The sequence below is a fragment of the Jaculus jaculus genome, chromosome 4 (genome assembly GCF_020740685.1).
Source record: "Jaculus jaculus isolate mJacJac1 chromosome 4, mJacJac1.mat.Y.cur, whole genome shotgun sequence".
Lineage (NCBI taxonomy): Eukaryota > Metazoa > Chordata > Mammalia > Rodentia > Dipodidae > Jaculus > Jaculus jaculus.
Genome location: NC_059105.1, coordinates 33,412,667 through 33,437,870, shown reverse-complemented (window position 1 = coordinate 33,437,870; position 25,204 = coordinate 33,412,667). Strand labels below are relative to the sequence as shown.

At 42.2% G+C, this 25,204-nt stretch overlaps 1 protein-coding gene across 3 annotated transcripts in view; it reads left to right on the top strand.

The window, feature by feature from the left end:
- Positions 1–25,204, top strand: part of Adam23 (ADAM metallopeptidase domain 23) — a 165,466-nt gene that overhangs the window by 20,814 nt on the left and 119,448 nt on the right. For all 3 annotated transcript variants that reach the window (XM_045147780.1, XM_045147781.1, XM_045147782.1), the window contains exon 3: positions 16,269–16,345. In XM_045147780.1, the coding sequence (XP_045003715.1) occupies positions 16,269–16,345 (77 nt within the window). The remainder of the gene's footprint in view (positions 1–16,268; positions 16,346–25,204) is intronic.

The window sequence follows — 25,204 nt, the reverse complement described above, 5'->3', positions numbered from 1 at the left end:
CACTTGGGAAGGTTGTTGAAAAGGTTATGAGTTTTTGTAGGTCTGCATGGCATCTAGTGATTTGAGTTTGTTATGTGTCAGTTAATTTTGACATGGGAGAGTTTATTCTCTACAACCCTTCATGGCCTTAAAATCCTGTGAAATGTCCTTGAAAAAGAGATGACTGGGTGATCCTCGGAAGAGATGAAACATGGGTATGTGCTGTTGAGTGATGGGCCTTTTGTTATTTCTGGAGGTAGCTGAGTCTGTAGAGTAGCTGTCTTCTGAGTCTGGGGCACGTCGGAGACCGAGTAGAAAGGAAATGGAGAGGGTGTCTGGCTGCGGGAGTAGTTGGTATGACTGGATTCCAGGAGAAAGGAGTTTTTGTAAAACAGAAGCAGAGGGGTAGCTAGGGAGCAGCTTTCAATAGAAAAGCTGTTGGTTGAATCCTTTTGTACCTGACTTAGCACCAAGATGTCTTTAGCAGACAGTTTCTGGTGAGGGAATTCCAAAGAGCAGTGTTGGGACTCCCAAAGGAGGAAATGTTAGAACAGGTGAAAAAGTGATGACCGGTATGCAGAGAGATATGCACTTGCATGTGTGAAGTTAGTGTAAGTATGTTGGATGAAATTCGTGGCTACTCTGATATTTTCCCACATGTTCTAAGAATTCAGAGTTCAGAGATATATGGCATGAATAAAAAGTCTCTTTCCTACTGCTCTTCCAAGACTGTTGAATTTCTGTTTTTAGTGCTTACAACATTTAATAATTTATCTTTACCCTATTTTAAGATACTCATCTTCTTTTGTCTCCTGCTACAGACGGTGAATATATCACACCGTAGCATGCTTGTTCTTTCCTTACCCAACTCCTGAATTACTTTGTACATTTTTTTGGACTTTATGTTGTTTTAGTAGACATTATGCAGTTAAAAAGGCCTTGAGGGGTGGGGTTTATGTTTAGAGTTCCGTGCTAAGTTTCTGTTTTCAGCCTCTGGGGACAGAAATGACCTTGGAGATCTAGGAAGAGCAGCTGGAACGCGTTACTGTCTATGATGGGTCGCCAGGAGCTCCTGCTCAGCAGGTCAGGCCTCCGATAGTTGACGGTGAAGGACAGAGACATTTTGTGGGGGAAAATTTTTTTTGTCCTGCTTCGTAATCTTCTTAAAGGTAATGAAGGTCAGAGGACAACATTTTCTTTTGATTACGTAAAGAAGCCACTTACGGGCTTTAAAGAACATAACGTTATCTGCTTCATAAATTTTAGGTTATTGTGGCAAGCCTGTGACTGTTGAGGAGCAAGGGTGGCTTTTGGGAGACCTGCTTGGAGGGCTTCCCAGGTGTCTGTGGCAGAGATAGTGTGTTGTGTACTGGAGTGGCAGCAGAAGGACTATAAGGGAAGGACGCAGAGTTGGACTGTTTTCACAGGCAGAGCCTCCCATGTGCTGATGACTGGGCTAGAAAGAGAAAAGCTGTGGTAGGGAGAAAAGGGCTCCTCTTCCCCTTTGCTTCCCCAGAGCCTGTGAAAGTGATTTCTTACCTGGCAAAAGAGACTGGGTGGATATAATTAAGTTAATAATTTTGGGATGGCAACTTCTCCTGGAATATCTGAGTGTCCTGATGTGATCGTAAGAGCCACTGGGAGAGTTAGAGTGAGAGGAGAGGTGACGACAGCATCACCAAGCCCAGGAGTGCCACGGTCCCTGGAGGCTGCAGAAGACCAGGCAACAGGTTCTTCCTCCAGGAAGCAGCCACCCCAGCATCTCCACTTTAGGCCCTGGGCTTTGATTTCGGAATTTTGATCTTCATAAGTGTAAGATAACAACTTGTGTTGTGGAGTCCTAACATTTCTGTGAATTCAGGAGAGCAGCAACAGGCGACAAACCCGAGTCAAGGCTTACTGTGGCTCCAGACCATTGCTCCTATATCCCACAGGGCAGGATGAAGAGGAAGGTTTAGAAGCAGGCTGAGAAGAAACAGCTCACACTGCCTGGAAGGATGTTTGGTCCTCTCTGTGCATACTGTGATGACGACTTTAGCATTGGTGTCAGGGCCAGGTGGAGATGAGACAGAAATATGGGAGCCGTCAGCAGGCAGATGACATTTAGGGACCAGGGTGTCTCACCCACACAGAGGATAGTGCATGAATTGTAGGAAGATAGTTTTGTAACTTCCAGAGGCCACAGACTGACTTTATTCCCTCTCATTTCTTGCTGTTTGAATTACAGTTGTTTTCTTTTGAGTCACCAAATGACATTTCAAAAACTAATGAAAAGCTGCCTGACACTTTGGGAGGAAAGAAAGCAAATTGAAGCATCCTTTAAAAAAAAATAAAGATCAAATTTTTAGACTACGTAGAGAGTTGCCTCGGTGCTTTGTTTATTATTGTTTGAAGGACATATGTGAGTGCATTTGACAGATTTAAACTTGTAGTTGAATTTGGAGGCATCCCTGTGGGTATGAAGTTTGGCAAACCTGGACTGTTGGAGGTGGTTCAGTGGATTTGGTGCTTGCCGTGCAACCCTGTATATCTGAGTTTGAATCCCTAGACCCACTGGAATCCCAGTGCTTCTGCAGGGAGAAGGGAGGTGGACACAGGAGAAATGCCCAGAAGCTTATGGAGGCAGCAGTGAACAGCAAGAGAAACTGCCTTCAATGAGGTGGAAGGTGAGGACCATCCTAAGTTGTCCTCTGACTGCCATGGCACGTGCACATCTGGGCACCCCCCAATAGCAATAACACAACAATCCTCCCTCCTGCTTATCTGGTGGATTACTTCACCCGTGGAAAGACCCAAACTCTTTTTTTTCTTAAATTTATTTGCAAGCAGAGAGAGATAGAGATAAGAGAGACAGAGAGACAATGGACATTCCAGGGCTTCCAGCCACTGCAGGCGAACTCCAGATACATGTAACTCCTTGTGCATCTGGCTAACGTGGGTCCTGGGGAATCAAACTTGGGTCCTATGGCTTCGTAGGCAAACGCCTTAACTGCTAAGCCATCTCTCCAGCCTCCAATCTTTTCTTTCTGCATCAGTTGCTTCCTTCTGTTTCATTCGAAGGATTTTGTACTGCAAATGAGCATTGAAAACAAGATTGAGTCAATTTATGTGGAGGCAAGGTATCTAAAAGAATCTAAATTCATATAGATCCTGCATACAGAAAACAGGGGCTGGTCTGGAGAGATGTCTTAGCAGTTAAGGCACTTCCTGCAAAGCCTAACAGCCTGAGTTTGATTGCCCAGTACCCATGTAAATTCAGATACACAAAAATGGTGCATGCATCTGGAGTTTGTATGCAGTGGTTAGAGGACCTGCTGGGCCCATTCTTTCTAACTGCCTCTCTTTTCTCTCTCTTCCTGCTTGCAAATAAATAAACAAGTATTTTTAAAAAGTGATTTTACAATATACACTTTGATCACTATTTTAGTATGAGACTTTGAAAAAAGTACATTATTTAGTAGGATGTAGAAATTAACTTTTGTGACTTAAAACTGGGCCCCAGAGATGGAAGATAAAGATAGTGAATAAAAATTAGTTATGTGTATACCTTTCAAACTGGTCATGTCACTCCTCGGTGGTTTCCTGTTTTGTTCAGAGCAGGAGGCAAAGTTCTCACAGTGGCCTCTGGATTCTTATACAACTGACTCTCATTATTTCTCTAATTCATTGCCTGTGATGCTCACGACTTGGTCAATGTACCCAAGCTGCCCTTACTTACTGCTATTCCCTGATACACCCGCTACCCTCTGCTCTGTGTAGTGCTTTTGCAGCTAGTTTTTCCCTCTGCCTGGATGTGCATAAGGCTGGCTTCATTACCTCCCTGTCTTTGCAAAAACACTACCTAGAGACAAATCTTTCTTTGACTATACAACCTAAAATTGACTTTTGAACTGAATTTTTGAATTTTCTTCATACCAAATACTTGTTAACTCCTTTGTCTTTTATTTATTTTAATCTTTTCCACCTAAAACACTTACTCAGTGTTTCACTTGCTACAAATTCATTTGTTGATTGTATTACTATCCCCTTAATACACATACAAAATTGCCATTTCCAGAGGACCAGAGCTTCTGCTTGGAATATGATAGGAACATATAATTGTTTGTTAAATACATAAATGATTTCATGTATGATTTAGAAGCTAATAAAGTGGCATATAATCTGATAAAAAATCCATATATTCCAAAGTATAATTTTTATTTCTATACCTCCTTAAGTAATTTCTGGGTATTCATTCGGAAATGAGAATATTTTAAATATTTTATTTTTATTTATTTATTTGAGAGTGGGTGGGGGGCAGGGAGAGAATGGACACGTTAGGGCCGCCAGCCGCTACAAACAAACTCGAGACACATGTGTCCCCTTGTCCATCTGGCTGATGTGTGTCCTGGGGAATTGAGCCTGGAACCAGGGTCCTTAGGCCTCACAGGCAAGCGCCTAACTGCTAAGCCATCTCTCCAGCCCTGGAAATGAGAATATCTTAATAGACTGAAAACATTACCTGGATGTTGTGTAGTCTGAATACATAGACTCAGGCTTGAATTTTGGTTCTCTAGTGGGTGAAACCCTACTTGGGAAGAGGTGTCACTGGAGGGAGGGGTGATCTGAGTCCAGCCCTACTTGTATTCAGAGTAGCTTTGAGCTCTGGTGGTTGATGCTTGCTGGTGTTGGGATTTGCTTCTTGTAATTGTTTCTCTCTGCTTGGATCTGTGCAAGGAGCCTGGCTCTTCCTCTGCAAGCCTGAAATAAACCCCTTTCCTCCCACAGGATGTGTCTGGTTGGATGTTTGTTTCAGTAACAAGGAACTGACTGCTGCTGACATCATGATCTATCGTTTTGCTTGCTAGAATAGGTAGTGCATTCTTTGTAATGGTCAGTGTTCTATATGTTCATTTTTAGCATTGTGTGAATATAGGTTGAGTGGTTGATATTTTGTAGATCTCTATCTACGCTAGACCCTCCTTTACTTAGAGTCCCTTGACTCTGTCTTAATGGTCTGCCCAGACTCCCTTTACTTGTAAATTTTTGATATTTTCTTTTTCTGAGGGAGAACAGGAAATTAATATTTAGATCTAATTTGTATTATTTATGGTTGGCTAGATATAACAGTGTTCAACTGAATTGTGCAATTACTGGACCATCATTCTCATTTTGTATCTTAGCATCATTCTTTCTTAACTAATCTTTGTGTGACCATTGTAAGTTTTAAAGAATCTTCTTCTGGGGCTGGAGGGATGACTTACCAGTTGAGGCATTTGCCTACAAAGCCAAAGGATCCAGGTTCTATTCCTCAGGACCCACATTAGCTAGCCAGATGCACAAGGTGGCATATGCATCTGGAGTTTGTTTGCAGTGGCTAGGGTCCCTATCATGTCCATTCTTTCTCTCTCTCCCTCTGTCAAATAAAAAAAGAAATTTAAGAATCTTCTTCTGTCCTGGAGGTATATTTGAATATTTTATTTATTTATTTATTTGAAAGAGGGGGATGGGCATGCCAGGGTCTTCTGCCACTGCAAACGAACTCCAGATGCATGTGCCACTTTGTGAATCTGCCGTTATGTTGGCACTGGGGAATTGGACCTGGGTCCTTAGGCTTCATAAGCAAATTCCTTTGACCACCGGGCTATCTCTCTAGTCCCCTAGAGGGTTATTTAATTGAAATGAATCCACTGAGTAACAGTTATAGCCAATATTCCATGAACCAGAGTAGCTGGTCAGGTTCTCATGGCGTCTGTCTCAAGGAGGCCTTTTCTTTCCAGACAGTACTACCATTGTATAAGCAAGTTTAAAAATGCTAATGAGTCTTAGACAGTAAGCATAGCACTTGAAGTTTTTTGCTTTCTAAAGCTTATACTTTATTCTCTTCTATTATTGAAATCCTTTAGTGGCCATTTAATAACTAGCTAGAAAGACAGAATGAATATATTCTTATCTTAGGACAAAAGAGTTAGTGAGAGGGAGGAGAAAGAGAGAAACACTCTTTGGAGTTGTACAGTTTGGTGATACAGGAACTGATGAGAAAGAACTAGGTGAGTCACACCGTAAGTACAAGATTAATGCATCAAATGAAATGTTACTATTCAGAAAGGCAGCAAAAGAAACTGCTTCCATGGTAACTGTTGTCATAGTTGCAGTCTTACTCACTTTTCATAAAATACATGAAAGCTCAAGAATACAGCTGTTGTGATACTTGTAATGCTTTACTCATTTTTGAATAGAATTGCTGTGAAGGCTTGTGATTCAATCTCTTTTTGTTGGCATTGTAGGTTGAATAGCCTGGAAAGAGTAATTACCAAAGGCAAGCGCGTAGAAGATGTTTAACATAAATGTCCATGAAGTGTATTAGAGAATTTTCCAGGGTTGTGGAATCATCTTCAAGAAAATCTTGATGGTCCCCTTCTCTTCCAATAATATTAAATGTAGCATCTCTTCTTCAGCCCTCCTTTAAAATATTTTATTTTTATTTGTTTAGTTGAAAGGGAGGAAGAGAGGGAGAGGGAGAGGGAGAGGAAGAGGGAGAGGGAGGGAGAGGGAGAAAGACAGGGAGAGACCGGGTAAGGTAGGGCCTCCAGCCACTGCAAACAAAGTCCCAGTTGCATGTGCCACCTTGTGCATCTGGCTTACATAGGTCCTCGGGAATCGAACCCGGGTCCCTTGGCTTTGCAGGCAAGTTCCTTAACCACAAAATCATCTCTCCAGCCCCAGATCTCCTTTAACATTTGAAAAATTTAAGAAGAAAATGTCAGTACACCAAACTACTGCTGACTTCCTGTAATACTTGGATCATCAACAACTGCTGTTTCTTTTTCCTGTGTGTCCATCTTTTGTAAGCATCATACTTTAAAAAAACACCTCAAATTCAAGGGAGGTAAGAAAAGTGGGGGAGAGGGGAGATGCAACTGGAGTCTCTTCATAGATGGTTAATTAAGAAAAGAGTTCTTATACATTTGCCAGAAGTTTTACACATCCATAAATCCATGTGTTCCTTTTTCTCTATCATCAGATTCGCTAATTGAATATTGGCAAGGGTTCTTTCAGAGTCCACATTCCTTCTTTTTGGTGAGGCTGGCACCAAGAACAAAGGCAGACCGTGACCTGCTTTGTTTATTGGGAAATGCTGATCTGTGGGCCCAGAGCAGAGCGTGCTTTGCTGATGTTTTGGTCTTGTTTCTATAATATCCTCCAAAGGACAGGACTTCAGCTTCTTAGTTTGAGGTTAAACGTTAGGTCAGTTAACAAAGTACATTAGTGTTTTTTGGGGGGTCATGTGACATTCACACCATTTATTGATGTCCTGAAATGCTTTTGTTTTTATAATAAACTGTCATGTTTAATTCTCACTGCAATCTAAATTGTATTTTAACACCCCAGAATGGAAGACATCCTGTGTTTTACTTTAAAAGCATGTTTCTGGTGCATCTATTTATTAGCAAACACTTAGAAACACTTTATAACTTCCTCCTATTAAGTCAATCCTTGAGTTATCTGAATTCTACTCATTTTTAAATGCTGAGACTTCTTCCCAAACTGTTTTCACTTATCCCTAGTCCCCAGAATTCCCCCACCTAAAATGCAAATATACTTGTTGCCTCTGTACTAAGTTTTATAATTAAACATGCTTAAATTATGTGTAATGTAATTTCAAATAACTTTTATAATTACTTCATTGGCTCATTGTATTTTTCATTGTGTTTCTTATTTCATTTTCCCAAACAGATGGTAAACTTTCTGATATTAAATCCCAATTTTTCTATATCTTTACATCTGCCACAGCAGCTTACATTGGGTAGGTATTTAATTCAAATTGATTAATAGGGCTGGAGAGATGGCTTAGAAATTAAGGTGCTTGCCTGCAAAGCCTAAACACCCAGGTACAATTCCCTAGTACCCATGTAAAGTCAGATGCAGTGGTACATGCATCTGGAGTTTATTTGCAGCTGGAGAGAAACCCCGGAATACCTGTTCTGCTTGTCTCTCCTTTCTCTGTCTCTCTTCTTCTGTCTATTTGTAAATAAATAAATAAAAATACTTTAAAAAATTAGTTAGGCCGGGCATGGTGGCGCACGCCTTTTATCCCAGCACTCTGGAGGAAGAGGTAGGAGGGTAGGTGTGAGCTTGAGGCCATCCTGAGACTACATAGTGAATTCCAGGTCAGCCTGGGCTAGAGCGAGACCCTACCTCAGAAAAAAAAAAAAAAAAAAAAAGTTAGCATGTTACAGTGCATGGCTCCCATAGTGCCATGCATTGCAACATGCTAGAAGAAAACATGATGGTATTCTCTTCCACAAACCATCTATTAAATGCAACTTGGCAAGAATTGTTAGGCAAATTACCTGAATTTGCAAAACTGCCTTCATGTAATGTGTATAGCTGTTTTACTTCTGCGGAAAAATGATTCATGTTGTTTCAAAGACATGACAGCCTGAACAAGGCCAAAGCACAATATGTGATGGCGATGAATAATGGAGAAATACTACATTTTCCAATTATGCAGAGTATAAATGCACATTAGAATTTGATAGAAGGTAACCACCTATATTACAAAAGAATATTAAGTGGGCTGACAAATACCCTTTCCAAAATGTTAATATATACTTCCCCTTTTCCTCTTTTTTCCTATTTTGCTCTATCTTGCTAAATTATTGAACTTTTTCAGCGTGACCAACATTTTCTAGGAACTTTCTGTTACATTGTTGTATAATTTAATCCTCATACATGTCCTTGTGGTGAGCTATTACTATTTATATTTTAATAACTAGGAAACATTGAGTCTTAAAGATTTATGGACTCTGGAATACTTGGCCTTCTCACTGAGCTGCAGTTAATACCTTTGATATGTGACCTTTCACAAAAAAAAACATGACTTAAACTTTCTGTGGCTTTAAAAACCATTTTCCTCCTATGAAATGCTATTAAAAACACTGTCCTACCAACTTCGTGGGGTGCTGTGCTGTATCATTCTGGGTAGACATGACAGTGCTTGGAAATGATTAAACATGAGAAAATAAGAGTCTGTTATTCTTATTATAACACAAGTCTGTGCCATCAACTATGTGCTAACTTTGAATATGGGATGATAACCACATTGTTTGTATATTAATATTAATTTGGGACTCTAAAACTCCAAATATATCTTCAAATATTTGGATTTTTGCATTGCACAGAAACAAAGACCCACCAGTTGGCCTTTCGTGTTTTTGTGGCATCAGGGTATATCCTGACTAGTCATCTGGAAAAGTCCCAGTGATTAAAAGTGACTTATTTCTCCAAACGTATGTTAACTTAAACTTGAAAGTTTGTAAGTATTTAATCATTTGAGTTTCTAGATTCTGTGTGTCTCGCTTTTACATGACAAGGGAAACATAAAGCAGCTCGTGTCAAAGGCTCTCCAGGGTAGTGGCCTCTCTTTCAACAGCTTAGCACCTTACAGCCTGGCTTATCCTGCTCTCCGAATAGCTGCCTTCTCATGAGCAGGTGAATTTCCAAATCCATCTTCTGGGAAACATCATAAAATATCCTGGATCTCAGGAGGTGACATTTGAGATAAAGTACTTGCAAAAAGGTTACAATTCACACAGAAGTGCACAGTGCATAACCTAGTATATTCCATATTTTAATAACCATAGAATAAGCAATATTACTTTAGCAAAGAAAGCCATTAAAAACAGAACAAAATAAGGCATGGTGGTAAACACCTTTAATCCTAGTACTCCAGAGCTGAGGTAGGAGAATTGTCATGACTTTGAGGTCAACCTGGAGCTACAGAGTGAGTTCCAGGTCAGCCGAGGGTAGAGTGTGACCTTGCCTAGAAAAAAACAAAAACAAAAACAAAACCCCAGAAAAAAAAAGCTAAACAAAACAGGGAAAAAGATTACCTTTGTCCCATTAGTTACTGGTGCTTTAGCAGTATTACCTGTTACTCTTTTCTAGCTGAGAAGACACTTTTATTAATCCTGCCTTCTAATTCTAGTAACCAAGTTTCGCTCTAATACCCCTTTCCTTGTAGCCTAGATCCACAGCCATCCTGTCTAGGAAGTGAGGCTGGAATGAATTATTTGAACTCGAGTTTCTGGGGTTCTTCAGGATTTCTTACCTCCATCTGTAAAGCATTTTCTTATCTTATTGGTGTCACTTTGAACATGGAATAGATTTAAGAGCGGGGAAAACATTTTAACATTTTCTTCTGCTTCCTAAGCCATGTATGCTGTGGAGCGTGTCAGAGTAAAAGGAGACAGGGATTGACAGGAGAGACAGTTCTCCAAGCCGCTCGATTTCTACTGGGGCATGAGATTCAGCCTTTCCATATTGGTGAATACTGGGCAGTGTAAACTTTCCACTCCCCAGTTCCAGTTCCAGTGCCGGGGATAGGTACATTGTGGAGATCTTGCAGATCTTGCCAAACGGCATTGGATACTGCTGCCTGGCACCGGGGACGCTCAAGTGGCTGCTCTTGAGTTTTGTAAGTAGCATGTGTGTTTTTCTCATTTTTATGTCCATATTAATTATTCTAGAAAGTGCCTCAAGAAAAACCTAAGTATGTCTCTTTAGTTAATGCGGTACACCTTATGCAAAGTTGAACATAAGGGGCTACTTAGCATCGTAGAATTGCATGATGATAAGATGCAAACCAGGCTTAGCTGACAAAGCAGTTTTCTAAAAAGTTCCTCACTATGGGACCATTGGGTTCTATCTACTAGAAGGAAAACAACAGGAAAACAAAAGCACATAGTCAAGACTTGTGAACTGTTTTTCATCACAGGAGGCTTGTGTACATAACTGCATTTAGTTGTCTTTGTTTATAGAGCTTCTGTAATTTCTCTGGGCCAGATTCCGAGTCAAAAGAAAAATACCACAGAGGAAACAGCTGTTCCGAGTCCCCTCAGGGTGGTAATTCTGCGCCTAGTGAGGTGCTCCTTCTTGGTGTGAAGTGATGCTTCTGTGCTGCGAAGCTGTGCGCCCTTCCCCGGTGCTGCTGTGGTGCGTGTCCTCATCAGAACAAGGCTGTTTAACAGACGTCCTGAAGGAGACGAGAACTGTGGCTTCGTGGGGAGTTCATGAACTCTTCTCTGAAGTAGTCCTGTGATCTGATCCTGCATTGTGGAACACATTTTTAGACCTCATCATATAGTTCCTTCTTGGTGAAAGACAAGCAATATTGTAGGTGGCCTTTGCTTTTTTTTTTTTTTTTTTTTTTTGGTTTTTCGAGGTGGGGTCTCACTCTGGTTCAGGCTGACCTGTAATTAACTATGTAGTCTCAGGGTGGCCTCAAACTCATGGTGATCCTCCTACCTCTCCCTCCCGAGTACTGGGATTAAAGGTGTGCGCCACCACGCCCGGCTCATTTTTTTAGTGATGCATGTCATCTTGTCAACTCTAAACTCACATTAGGTCAACCAGAAGTGGTGTGACTCACCCTGTGCAACGATTTATAATCATCTTAGTGATTCTTCCAATTTTCTGTCATTTGGAGGCAATGGACCAACATTTATATATGCATCTACATAAGTTAGTATATGAAAATCTAATGTACACCTATCATCCATCCATCCATCCATCCATCCATCCATCCATCCATCTATCTATCTATCTATCTATCCAACTATCTATCTATCATCTATCTAATCTGTTTATGAACAGCAGGGATAAGGCCTCTCTTTAACTGATTTTAAAGCATGTTAAACATCTGCATTTATCAAAACTTATTTTGGGGCTGGAGAGATGGTGGTTAAGGCACTTGCCTGCAAAGCCTAATGACTGGGGTTCAACTCCCCAGTACCCATGTAAAGCCAGATGCAATGGTGCATGCGTCTGGAGTTCAGAGGCCCTGACATGCCCATTCTCTCTCTCCCCTTGCAAATAAATAAAATGTTTTTCAAAACCTTATTTTATTAGAGAAAGTGTGATAAATTGAAACACAACAAGAGAGTCCAGAAGTGAATTTGTGTGCAGGACAGAGCAGAAACAGCACAGGGAGAGGGGAAGAAGCACTTCACAGGCCGTTGCTTGGTCGTTGCTGTGCACACGACTGCAGAATGAAGAGCAGAGGGAAGGCAAGCCAAGCACGAAGAACCGTGGCTGCTAATGTTCAAAATCACTTTCATGGGTGGAAGAAATATTAAATTAATTTTTAGAAAAAAAACTTGTGCAGAGCCGGTTAGAATTAACATGAAATGCTAAAACATCTGTGCTGATAGAGACAAAATAAGATTTTCTTTTGCTGTGCCAAGCAGGTGCATGGTGGCTGGCATGGTGGGCGACATCCATTATCCTGAATTTTCTGATCAGATATGTGGGTGATGATGGCACGTACCAGACATTACCATGGAGGAGCACAGAGAGTGGGCACCTAGAGGAAAGCTCTGTCTCGCCCCACGTGCAGTTTTGCTATCACAGCTATCACTGAGCATGTCACCAGAGCCCATCTTTTCAGACTGATTGTCCTTTCTTCTAGAAACCGTTTGCCTAGAGGTCACACATATTTAAAAAGTATTTTATTTTTATTTATTTGTGTGTGAGAGAAAGAGACAAAGTGAGAGAGAGAAAAGAGAGAGAGATAGAGAGAATGGGCATTCTGTGGCCTCCAGCCACTTCAAATGAACGCCAGGTGCATGCGCCTCCTTATGTATCTGGTTTATGTGAATACTGGGGAATTGAACGTGCGTCCATGGGCTTCTCAGGCAAGCACCTTAACCAGTAACCCACCTCTCCAGCCCAGCATACATTAAAAAAAAAAAAAAAACTTTTACAAAGCCCGTTCCCCCACATTCATGTTTTGACTCTGTTTTCTGTAAATATTTTCCTCTGTCTCTTGAATGTCTTGCCCTCATGAGGTGGAGTCTTATTTCACTTTTGAAATTTTATTCAAATATCGCCTTGCCTGTGAGGCTTTTCTCACCTTTGCCCTTATGCTGTCCTGAGTGTGGCTTAGCCTAGTGCCTGTGGGCACTCAGACACTCGCTGGCAGCCCCACCTGCTGCCGTGGGGCTGCGCTTCGTGGAGGGCTGGGACGCAGTCGTGTGGTGGCATTTCACAGGTTCAGTGAGTGAATGGGAGGGAAAAGGCAAGCCTAGGTTTTAATTTTTTTTTTTTTCATTTTTTGGCTAAGTCTTTTAGATTCTGTTAAAGTGGCTTGTTGTAATCTTATTTTAACAATTATCAGATAAGGTAAGCCTTAACAATTTGGGGTGTGGTGTCTGTGTGTGTACAGTGTGTGTGCATGTGTGCACATGTTTTGACACACATGTGTGGAGGTCAGAGGAGGGCATTGGGTGTCCACTATCACTTTTCTGCCTTACTTGCTTGACAGGGTCTTTCAGTAAGCAGTGAGCCCCAGTGAGCCTCCTGTCTCAGTTCCCCCTCCCAGCGTGAGGTCATGGGTATGCGTGACTGTGCTGTGTTTTGTATGGATGTTGAGGTTTAAACTCAGGCGTTTTGCAACAAGTGCTCTTACTCATGAGCCACCCCCTCCCGTCGCAGTCTTAACAGTTCTATTAAAACGGGGGTGCTGTTTACCACCAGACTACCTTATTTCCCAACAGGGTGTTCTTAGAGTTTGTGTTTGTGTTATTGCACAGTTGAGAGAAAATGCGCCTCTTACTGGGTCACTACCAAGTTCTTCTTGGTACTTCTAAAGAAGCTGTGGGCAGTATCTGCCTCAGTGCCATTGAGCCAGGTTGCCTTGAGTGAACATTTCTCTGTTATGTAGTATTCTTATGAGAAAATATGCTTTGTATTTTTAGTCTAAGGAAGTATGTTTTAAATTTTATTTATGTGTATGTGTGTGTGTGTGTGTGTGTGAGAGAGAGAGAGAGAGAGAGGGAGGGGGGGGGGAGAACGAATATGAATGGGCATTCCAGGCCCTCTAGTCACTGCAAACAAACTCCAGACCCATGTACCACCTTGGGCATCTGGCTTATATGTGGGTCCTGGGGAATGAAACCTGGGTCCTTTGGCTTTGGAGGAAAATGCCTTAACCACTAATCCATTTCTCCAGCCCTGATTTACATTTTTAGTATATTTACTTATTTATTAATGAATGAGAGACAGGGCCGGGGAGAGGCAGATGGAGAAAGAGGATGGGCACACCAAGGCCTCCAACCACTGCAAATGAACTCCAGACGCATGTGCCACCTTTTTCATCTGGCTTATGTGGGCACTGGGGCGGGGGGGGGGAACTGAACCTGGGTCCTAAGGCTTCACAGGCAAGTGCCTTAACTGCTAAGCCATCTCTCCAGACCCTGGTTTACAATTTTTTTTCAATGTAGGGTCTCACTCTAGCCCTGGCAGACCTGGAATTCACTCTATATTCTCAGGGTGGTGGCCTCAAACTCATGGCGATCCTCCTACCTCTGCCTCCCCAGTGCTGGGATTAAGTGTATGCCACCATGCCCGGCTTGATTTACATTTTTAAAAAAGTTTTTGAAAAACATAGCTGAAAAATATTTCTGCACCCAATTAATTTATCCATTTAAATGTGTAGGGCTGGAGAGATGGCTTAGCGGTTAAATGCTTGCCTGAGAAGCCTAAGGACTCCGGTTCGAGGCTCAATTCCCCAGGACCCACGTTAGCCAGATGCACAAGGGGGCGCATGCATCTGGAGTTCGTTTGCAGCGGCTGGAGGCCCTGGCGCACCCATTCTCTGTCTCTCTCTCTCTCTGCCTCTTTCTCTGTCTGTCACTCTCAAATAAATAAATAAAAATATTAAAAAAATAAATGTGTACATGCAGAGATTAAATGTGCAAGATACAAAAGTGGACTCATATAACGAGTATGGGATGTTTGTGTCAGATAAGGAGGGGTTCTGCTGCAGGTGGCAGAGACCACACTTGACAAGACAGATGCTTCCTTCCCCACCACACAGGTGTGTGGATGCAGGAACCCTGGATGATAATCTTCTGCATGTTTTGCAGTTTGACCTGATGTCTTAGGGTGTTAGGGAGTCAGGAAATCTCATTGTTTTTCATGTAAAATTTAACATGTTAGTTTCCTTTATCGCTGTACCAACAGTTGTGCTTGCATGGAAATATTGATATTTTTAAGGATTTGTCCAGGTAAAATCATCTTGCCAATAAATATTTGGCACATTACTTGAAATTTGACTCGTTGGAAAAGGGTCATTAATCTACAGCTGTTTACAAGATGTCCTATTGATCTACATCCATTAATCTACAACTTTCACCAGATGTTGTGTAGTGGAGTCCACTGTCCAGGGGAGGGATTGAAGGAAGCAGACAGCCTACCAGAGGGAGGAAGAAATCAAGTGCTCCTGAAGCTCTGAGGTTCAGTGTGATGGAGGGCTCTGTGGGAAATCAGCCATTTCAGAGGGAGCGTTTGGATAATTAATAGAGGGGAGGATCTAGGAGGTGGGATTGGGAATGAGAAGTACTGGGAGGGGGTGTCTGGTGGCCATATGCCCTGCAGGGAACACTTTACAGATCATTGGGACTCCCACTGCCTTTGAAATCCACATTGGAGCAAGGACATTTATGAGTTATGGGAGTGGGAGTGGGGCGTGGATATCATGTATATACTTGTCCTTTTCTTTTTTCCTGATAGGATGACAAAAGAAAGCTTTTCTTGTATAAAATTTGACAGCACTGCATGATTTGTTAATTTTCATTACTCAAGGTGTTTCTTTGAGCTATCCTAATCTTTAACACCTGGTAAATACCACTGAGACTCAAATGGAATTATTTTTGTATTTTAAATTAAGGTATCAAAATGACAATATTTGTAAATGTGTGACTTTCAAAAGGGGACATAAATTCAGTGTTTCCAGAGGGCCAAGCTTTGCGTGCTTCCAGAAGTCAGAAGGCTGTGCCATCACATTTTATTGCCACATTCTGCTGATACATCATTTAAAGAAAGTTCCCAAGACCGTTCCAGTTTCCAATGAAGAAGAGAGCGCTGACATAATTTTTCACTTAGGTGTGCAGAAAGATTCATTTTATGCACAAAATAAGACAAAATCAAGTTTTAATTTGACTTTTGTATAACTCATTGTGGTCATTTGGGAAGTCCAGCCTAATATTCTCACGTTTTAGTCCAATGGGTTTATTTTAAAAGATGGTTGTCTTTTATTAGTTCTTTCTGCTCAGAAATCTAGATCTTTTCCACAAAGCCATGAAAGCACACCTAGTGTTTTAAAGGAATGAGTTGGCATATAAAGATACATAAAAAATAAGTCAATATATAAGAATGCTGGTTCTGTTAAATAACATCCTAGGTATGATTGTAACCAACCTTAAAACAGGAAAGTTAAAAGACTCCTTCTGTCTTTTTGCATTTAGGCTGTCCATCTGGCCCAAGCAAGCTTCCAGATTGAAGCCTTTGGCTCCAAGTTCATTCTTGACCTTATACTGAACCAGTAAGTACACAATAGTGGTCCTTTTAAGAAGCAGGTACAGTAAAACCTCTTTTCTTAGTTTATTGTTTAGTTGAAATGATGAATATTGAAGCAACTGATAATTTTCTTTGGATATTATTCTTATTAACAACATATCTTGTATCAACACATCATGTGTTGGTATCCTCTTTTCCCTCGTCCCTGCCCTCACCCCTTGGGGACTCTCCTCAGTGGGGTTTCAGGTATTCCCTATGAGGCTGTGAGTTATACATTGTGGGAGCAGCAGTCAGTTATTTTGGGGGGTAGGGAATGACTCTGGGCATGATGTCTCAACCTGTGGCTCTTACAATCTTTCTGCCCCCTCTTCCACAAAATTCCCTGAGCCATGGTGGGTGAGTTTTAGGTTTGCTTCAGTGATGGGCTCTTAGGAGACTCTGGATCTCTGCTTTGGTAGGTGTTAAGTATCCTCAGCCCTCTTTCTTATCTCCCCAATTCCTCTGTGGTTTCAGCTGTGGCTTGGCTGAAGTGTGGGGGTAGTTTATCCTCTTGGGTCTTAATACCTTCTGAAAAAGAATAGATTCTCCAATGGACAACAGACAACTGATATTTTCTTGTTGATTATGTGTCATAGCAGACTTTAAAAAATATGAAGTATGAAGAGTGACTCTGTCTTTATTTCCTGTTCCTGAAAGAAGTTGTTAAATAACTCAAATACAGAATTTACATATGATGATTTCAAATGGAATAAATAGTTGAAGTAATGGCTGTTAATTAAAAGTTAACAGTGCCGGGTGTGGTGGCATACACCTTTAATCCCAGCACTTGGGAGGCAGAGGTAGGAGGATTGCTGTGAGTTCAAGGCCACCCTGAGACTCCATAGTGAATTCCAGGTCAGCCTGGGCTAGAGTGAGACCCTACCTCGAAAAAAAACAAAACAAAACAAAACAAAACAAAAAAGTTAACAGTAATCACCATTATGTATAAGAAGCATAATAAATTACTGATGAAAGTATAACTATAGTCTAGAGATACCTTCCATTTTTTTTTCCTTTTACAATACAATTCATAAGACTTCTGTAGGAACAACAAAGTTGATGGCAACTTGCAAGCCCTTATCTGGTGAAGGTCTTTTGTTTCATAATTTACACTATAACAATGATTTTTAGAAACTTACCTGAGTATATCTGTGTATGTGCTTATGTTGATACTTAAATGCTGTTTCCTAAATTGGGTCAAGTGGTACAGATATTCTGGTGCAAAGTCCGAACAAGAGGCCTGAAGAGCTCAGGTAGAGTGAGTGCACACCAAGCCTTTGGTGAGAAAGCTTTCCATTATAGTTTTCTTGATTTATATGAACTTTTAGACAGGATTTTCATCTCCTTTTCATATTTTAACCAGGGCTGCATTGTGTAAGAAGGTACCACTTACTGCCAGCAGACGCTGTGATGTAGGTGACCACAGACCGTACCTGAGGAATTGTAGAAGACTCCATAGAACACCTATTATTTTCCCCGTGTGGCAAATTCTGTCAGCTCTGCAGGAAAAAGTTGCGGAGTCAGCTTGGCTGCTCCTTACTTGAGTGTTACTGCAGCTTCAAGTGAGAGTGAATCAGCAGATCGTTCTGTGTTACAGATATTTCTGGCTTTCCTCTTTGGTTGAGTTCCATTCCACCATGCTGTGTCAGCAGTGTGCTTGCTGGTTTCGCCAGATCTTAGATTATGTTGAGTACCAAGCAATGGGTACTTTTAGTTCATCTCAGCCCCCTGTGTGTTTACTGTTTCCTGACGTGGAGGCTGCCATTCCAGAAGTAGCATGATGGTGGAAGCAACCAGCACTGGAGCTGGGCACATCACTTTACCACCAGTGCTGCACCGACTGCCATCTATTGTGACTATTAAGATATCATAGGCTCAGCAGAGCACTCCAGTCAAAGAGAAGGTGACCAAGGAAAAGCCATACGGGATGGCCTAGGGTACTTAAGAGTTCTGGAAGGTTGGAGAAATTGCTTAGCAGTTAAGGCACTTGCCTTTGAAGCCTGTGGACCCGGGTTTGATTCCCTAGTACCCACGTAAGCCAGATGCGCATGGTGGTGCATGTTTGTTTGCAGTAGCTAGAGGCCCTGGCACATGTGCCCATTCTCATTCTCACTCACTCTTTCTTTAATAAATAAATTAAAATAAAAAATATTTACAAATATTTATTTTAGTTAAAACACTAAGTATTTACAAAGAAAGAGCTCTGGAAACATGCCAGAAGTTACCACTAACATTTAATGTGCAAAGGAATCAAGTTGAACACTTGTTAGGAGTACTCCCTGCTTTAAGAAATTTAAAGTCTAGTTGGGGAAAGTTGATAGATAAATATAACTTTTAAGAAGAGTGTGAAATGTGTTGTATTAAAGGTTAACTTGGAATTTTTAGGTAGTGTAACCAAACACAATGGGTTTACCCCTTGGTAAGCACCAAGCCCATAAGCGCTTCCAGTGGAGAGAGGCTTGTTACTTGCAAGTAAGGACAACACTGAGGATAACTTCCAAAGCAGCAGTGTCTCTCTGACACCGGAAGCAAGAGGATTTTATTGGGATGTCTCATGCATATTTATCTGGGAAATAATTCTCATCACATAGAGAGGCGGTCAGCTCAGCTCAGCTCAGGATCATGTGAACGTGTGTTTTCATACATCACACGTTCACAGACTGTTGATGAAAACATACAAAGGCAGGGGATTTAGCATTCTAGTGAAATTTTAATGAGCAAAGTTTACTTTAGGTCACCTGGAAGAATGACTCAGCCATTTTAGTTGGTTGAACTGGTTGCTTATAGTTTTCTCCAGAAGGCCTCATCTGAAATCACAGTAGTCAAAGCAGCGTGAAGGGATGTTAGTCATGAAAGGGGCAGCGGCTCCTTTTGCGGCACTTGAAAGGTCTTGCTTAGCAGCTGATAGTCACACCAAGGAGAGGCAGCTCTTCTGGCTGGAGGAGTGTGAAAGGCCTCTTGGAAAGGGGATGTCTGAGCCACATCATGTAGGACAGGAGCTAGTGAGGAAGGCAAGTTGGGAAATGGAGGAAATGGAGAGAAAGGAAGAGGATAGCAAAGTGCAGGTAAGACAGTGTGGGCTAAGGAGGTGGAGTCAGGTAGAATTATGTCACATGAAGGAAGATCAGCCTTTTGTTGATCTTTGCAAATTACAAGGCTGGGTGATTTAGAAGAGCTAAGAGGGACTGCTCGACTTGTCGGGGACTGGAACCAGGTCTGGAAGCTCATCTTATGGAAAAACTAGTTTCTAAAAGATGGAAGAGGAAAGCAAGTTGCTATTCAGTGTCCAAAGAATGGGGAAGAAGGATCTGGACTCAAAAATCAGTTGTTCATCTCCCAGGAGTTCAGGGGTTATGATACAGGGTAGGAATACAGAGGGCGAGAATGGTCTCATTGAAGAGAAGACTATTCATGTCTTTTCTGAGACAAAGTAAAGTCGTTCCCTGCCCCTGGCCCTCAGGAGCTTGCTACTCCCTTTCTCTCACCCCTTTCTTGGTCTGATAATTCTACTCGTGGTGACTGGAAGCATCTGTAGCCTCTAAGGAAGAGGAGAGAGATTAGGTGAGTCTATGCCAAACTAACCCTGCTAAGGAAGAGGAGAGAGATTAGGTGAGTCTATGTTAAATTAACCCTGGACAAAGCATTTCTCATTGACCAGTATGTTTATTTACAGGACGAAGTTAACTTATATCCCCAAACAGACAGACACAGTGTAAAGACGGGTCCCAAGCCTTTTCATCCCATTCCAGTCACTCAAGACGATATCTTCAGGCCAAGTGTGGAGTCAGCAGAGCTAGTGGGAGAATAATCATGTATTGCCCAGCTCTGTGGCCTGCACAATTGGTGATCTTGAAGTCAATTAAGAGCAAGTGAGGGACTGGAGAGAATGCTAGGCAGTTAAAGGCACTTGGTTACAAAGCCTGATGGCCTGTGTTCAATTCCCCGATACCCATGTAAAGCCAGATACACAAAGTGATGCATGCATCTGGAATTTCTTTTCAGAGGCAGAAAGTCCCAGTGTACATTCTTTCCTTGCAAAGTAATTTAAAAAATTACAAATAAGTGAAGCTACTTCAAAAGTTTCTTCCCCCCCCTCCTTGGTAGCAAACTACTGGAAGACCTGGTATCTAATATGCAAGTGCTTGTTCATCAACCCCAAGGCTGTAAAAAAGCAAGGAGAGTGATCCTGTTCTCAGGCAATGCTAAGATACCTGGAGAAGGAATACCTTCAAGAAATCTTCAGTTGTTGAAAATTCTTAGCATTGGCTTGATGTGAAGGACAAAGCAGCAAGAGAATGGAAGCCCATGGAGGTGCCGTGATTGGACAGTTGTGTGGAAAGTGACATCCAGCTCCAAAGGGAAGCTCAGGAAGCACACAATGGTGAAGGGGGTGATGTGTCGTCAGAACAGACATAATAGACTTTAGGGGCTTAGGTACCTATAGGGCTTGGCATGCGGGGGTGTAGTTGGATAAAACTGTAGGGAAGAGATGGGAACTAAAGAGTGTAGACTTGGGGGCCATTTCCATCTCAACATTAATGGGAACTATCTCTAAGTGAGAGGGGAGAGGTGGCGTGAAGAGGAGCAGGGCGAGAGGAAGAGGAGCCTGCGCGGGAGACTTAGAGCGAGGGATGGAGAAGGACTAGCAGGATCGGGAGAATGTTGAAGGGTGCCAACATGGAAAGGTGATGTGGGCATTACCTGCAGTTAAGTGACCAAGTACGTTAGGGAACAATAATTGTCCTTTGGGTTTTCCACTTGTGGTCTGAAGACAGCAGTTTGCGAGTCTCTGGGCTGGGAGACAGAGACAGCTACAAAGCTGACCATAGATGAGAAGAGATGATGGAGACATTGGGTAGCTTGCACCTCTTGTACCAAGGCAGACTGAGAGGAAAGGAGAGCTGGAAAAAATCTCCACAAAACAACCACGAGGTTAATGGTAGGCTTCTTTGTGATGTGATGATGGAGCAAGTGGGCAGAGATGGAGCTGGTAAGATTGAGGGGTGAAGAAGAAGGCAGACACTCAGACAACCAACTGTTCTTTTGCTGAGTTGAACACATTTGTGTGATACATTTGGTACTTCTTACATCGTTTGGCAGTTGCTTACCAGGGACACTCCTTTTTAGAAAAAAAAAAAAAATGACGAGACTTGCAGGTCACTGATGATTTGGACACTTACATTTACAGGCCACACAATTGGCTCCAAGGTGATTTCCCCAGCTTTCAGCATGGTTTTTTTTTTTTTTTAGGCAAATAAAGCAGTGACAGGGTTCTGAAGAGTTCGTTATTCCTGAGAGAGAAGATGGACATCGTACATATTTCTCTTGTGGCTTTGTCTTCAGCAGTGCTCAGGGAAAGCTCTGCTTGGGTGAGATCAGTGTGTACACTCAACAGGAGATTGCTGTCACCTAAAGTGGGGGAGCAGACCTCAGACTTGCAGAGTAAGGACATTGCTTTATTAGGTACCAAGTGTTCTGAGAGAAGAAGCCCTGAACCAGGTGGGGCACTGTTAAAAGCTGTCACCTCAGAAGAGGAAACTCGATGTAGTATACCCGGTCCAGAGTCACACACAGACTTCAACTGCAGTGTTCTCCAATGAACAGATCATTAATTTAGCTTGTCACCTGTGCCCCTTGTCCTCAGGGTGACACCTGGGATACACAGTGAGACGGCATGCAAGGCAGTGGCGCGTGATAGGATGAGCTCCCTGGTCTCAGGGTCTCTGGATAGATAGGGATGGCCCAAGAGAAAAGTTATGCAAGGATAAAAGAGGTTGACATGACATGTCCGGTAAGTCAGTTCTGGATTTATAGAGAGATCTTTGGTTAAAAATTTCTGAGACTCAAGGGTGTTGACTTAAGATGGGTATCTAGAAAACACGGATTTATAGAAATGTATACACACAGTAATTTGCTCATTAAAAGCAGTTTATGCAGTGCTTTTGAAAGGAAACAGCCACACTGAAGGAGTTTCAGCTAGCTTAAATAAAGACGCCAACTTTTGTGCTGACTGGCAGTTAATTTGTCTTTCATTCAGTTAACTTACACTTATTGAGCATCTAGTTGGTGGAGGATGCTGTGCTGAGCAATGCCCGGAATTCAGAGCTTTGTGCTTTTCTCCCCTTTTCAAGAAACAAGAGGAATAGAGGAGGGAAGGGAAGCGGAAAACATTCAGAGTAGAGAAATGAGATTAAAATGCATACAAACTAAAAAGACAAACATGATGGAATGTGACTGTGAGTCCTTGATGATGAGAGTTTTTTTTCTGGGCAAGTGGGGTTTAATGTATTGCCCAGGATACTGCTGTAGTATGAATTCCTTGTAGCAGAGCCTGAGGCACAGATTCTACTACCTTCGATTACTGGAAGGTGATGGGAGAGTGAGGCTGGGAAGAGAACGGAGACTGGCATAGGAAGTGTCTCCAGTTCTTTCTGTGTCCAGTTGGGGCTAATTTCCTTAGGGAGCCCTTAGACTGTCTAGATTCTTAGATCATGCCAGAGAGCTGTCCAACTGGACTGGTGAGGGAGCTAGATTTTAGATCCCAAACCACCAAGCAGCAGGCTGAGGCCAGCTGCCCACTGCACTCACACCTGGGAGAGTGGCTGGGAATTTGGAGTCTAGGCTTCCCACCTCAGCTCTGCCATATCCTTTGAGGGAGAGGCACCCGTCCTCACAGCTGCTGAGAGTATGGGACCAGGTGACGCTCTATCGTGTGTTTGGATTCCAGCTTGGGCTGTCTGCCTAGCGTTTCCTTCACCATGGCCATTTTGGCCACAGCTTTAGTCTGAGGAAGTTAGAGAAGCTTATGTGCCTAGTGATTTCTGTTTCAGGATTCTGGATTCTTCTAATGCCATGATGCATAGGTCAAATTCTTTCTTTCCAAAGTGCAAGGGGTCTGAAGAAGGAAGCCTTTCTACTGCCTGTGACTATAATGATGGTGATTGACCTGAGCCCTTTACCCATAGTCTTCTGTTTGGACTCCTCTACTAACTCTCAGAGGGAGGTGTGCTCAGTCTCTCTATTGGTGTGCCATCTGAGGCCTGCTGGGACTCAGTCACATGTTTGTAGAGAGCCTGGGCTCTCTGCCTGAAGTCTCCTTCCGTGTGGCTGTTACCGTCACAGCATTTCCAATTCACTCGAGAGCTGGGCATGGGTCTCATGATTTCATGTGTCCATGTTAAGTGAGAAAAATGAGCAGAACAATCTTGATTATCTTTTAACAATATAACAAATGTATATGAGGCCTCAGTAGGATTTAAAATAATCCTGTGTTGAACAGGACCATCTGGTCTGGGATGAGTTGTATCTATTCCTCAAGTTTAAATGCTGAAATCCTGTTAAACTTTAGCACCTCGTGATGGTGCCAAGTTTGGGACGGGGACTTTCAAGAAGTAATTAGTTAAAATGAAGTCTTGAGGGTAGGTCAACATTCAGTATGACTTACAGGAACAGGAAGTCTGGACACAGGCATGAATGGACACAGAGGAAAGAGTGCATGAAAACACAGAATGTTCCATTGGCAAGCCAGGGAGAGGCCCTGAGAATGAAAACAACCCTGGGTCTGGGGCTTCCCAGACTGTGAAACACACACACACACACACACACACACACACACACTCACACACACACGCGCGCGCGTATGATGCTGGGGACTGAACTAAGGACCTAGCAGCCATTAAGCAAGTACTCTACCGCTGAGTTATACCTCCAGCCTATACGTTGATTCTTGATTTCCAAGGATGGTCAACATGTGGCTAACGCTTGGGCTGTCGGGCAGTAGGGCTAGGGTTAGGTTCTCTGGATTGCAGTAGCAGAGAGCACTGCGATGGTCCAGAGAAGGAGCTGATGGCTATCGCAGAGAAAAACATATGACAGTTAAGAATTTCTAGCACAGCACATTCCATTATTTATCCAATGGAGGATATAAAAGACATCAAACAGATGTTACCTAGGGAGTCAAGCTATTATTTCCCCACTGATGGATTAGAGAGATAACTAGTCTTACGCAGAATATGGATAAATACAACCTGAGCTGGACTTGTTCTTCAGTGCATTGTTTTGTTTTGGAGGTAGGGTCTCATGTATACTAGGCTGGCCTTAACTCACTATGGAGCTGATGATGACCTTGAACTTTGATCCTGCTTCCTCCATCTCCCTGAATAGACCACAACACCCAGGCATGCACTGCAAAACCCAGCTTATGTGGTGTGGGGTCCACCTCACGCCTTTGTGCACACCGGGTTAAGTACTCTACCGACTGAGAGCTTCACCTCCAGCCACTTGAGTTTCATTTTAAAATATCTATTTATTAGAGAGAATGAGAATGAGTGATTATGATTGAATGGGCCCGGTAGGGCCTCCTGCCTCTGCAAATGAACTCCAGATTCAGGTACCGCCCAGTGCATATGGCTTTACATGGGTACTAAGGAATTGAACCAGGAGCATCAGGCTTTGTAAGCAATCACCTTTAACCACTGAGCCATCTTTCTAGCCCCCTGATTTTTTTGAAGACAGGGTAATATGTAAAAATTCTATCTGAGGTTTTACTAATGACAAATAGTTAAAAGCACAGAGGGTTCAGTGTGACTAGGCATTTGAGATGAGTTAATTATGGTTTTACTGAATTTAGATCTTACTTTTCAGACAGTTAAGTGAGGAAAGGCAGTATCCTGGGTTGTATAATTTTTCACTATCTGTTAAGAGAAGCTTATCTGTGTGAAGATATGTTTTCCTGTCAAGAAGGAAGTTATTCCTTTGGTTCTGATATAGAAAGGAATTTAGTAGCATAACAGTTAATATATAGAAAGTCATTGTTTTGCAAATGACCAGAGCTAATACTTAAATG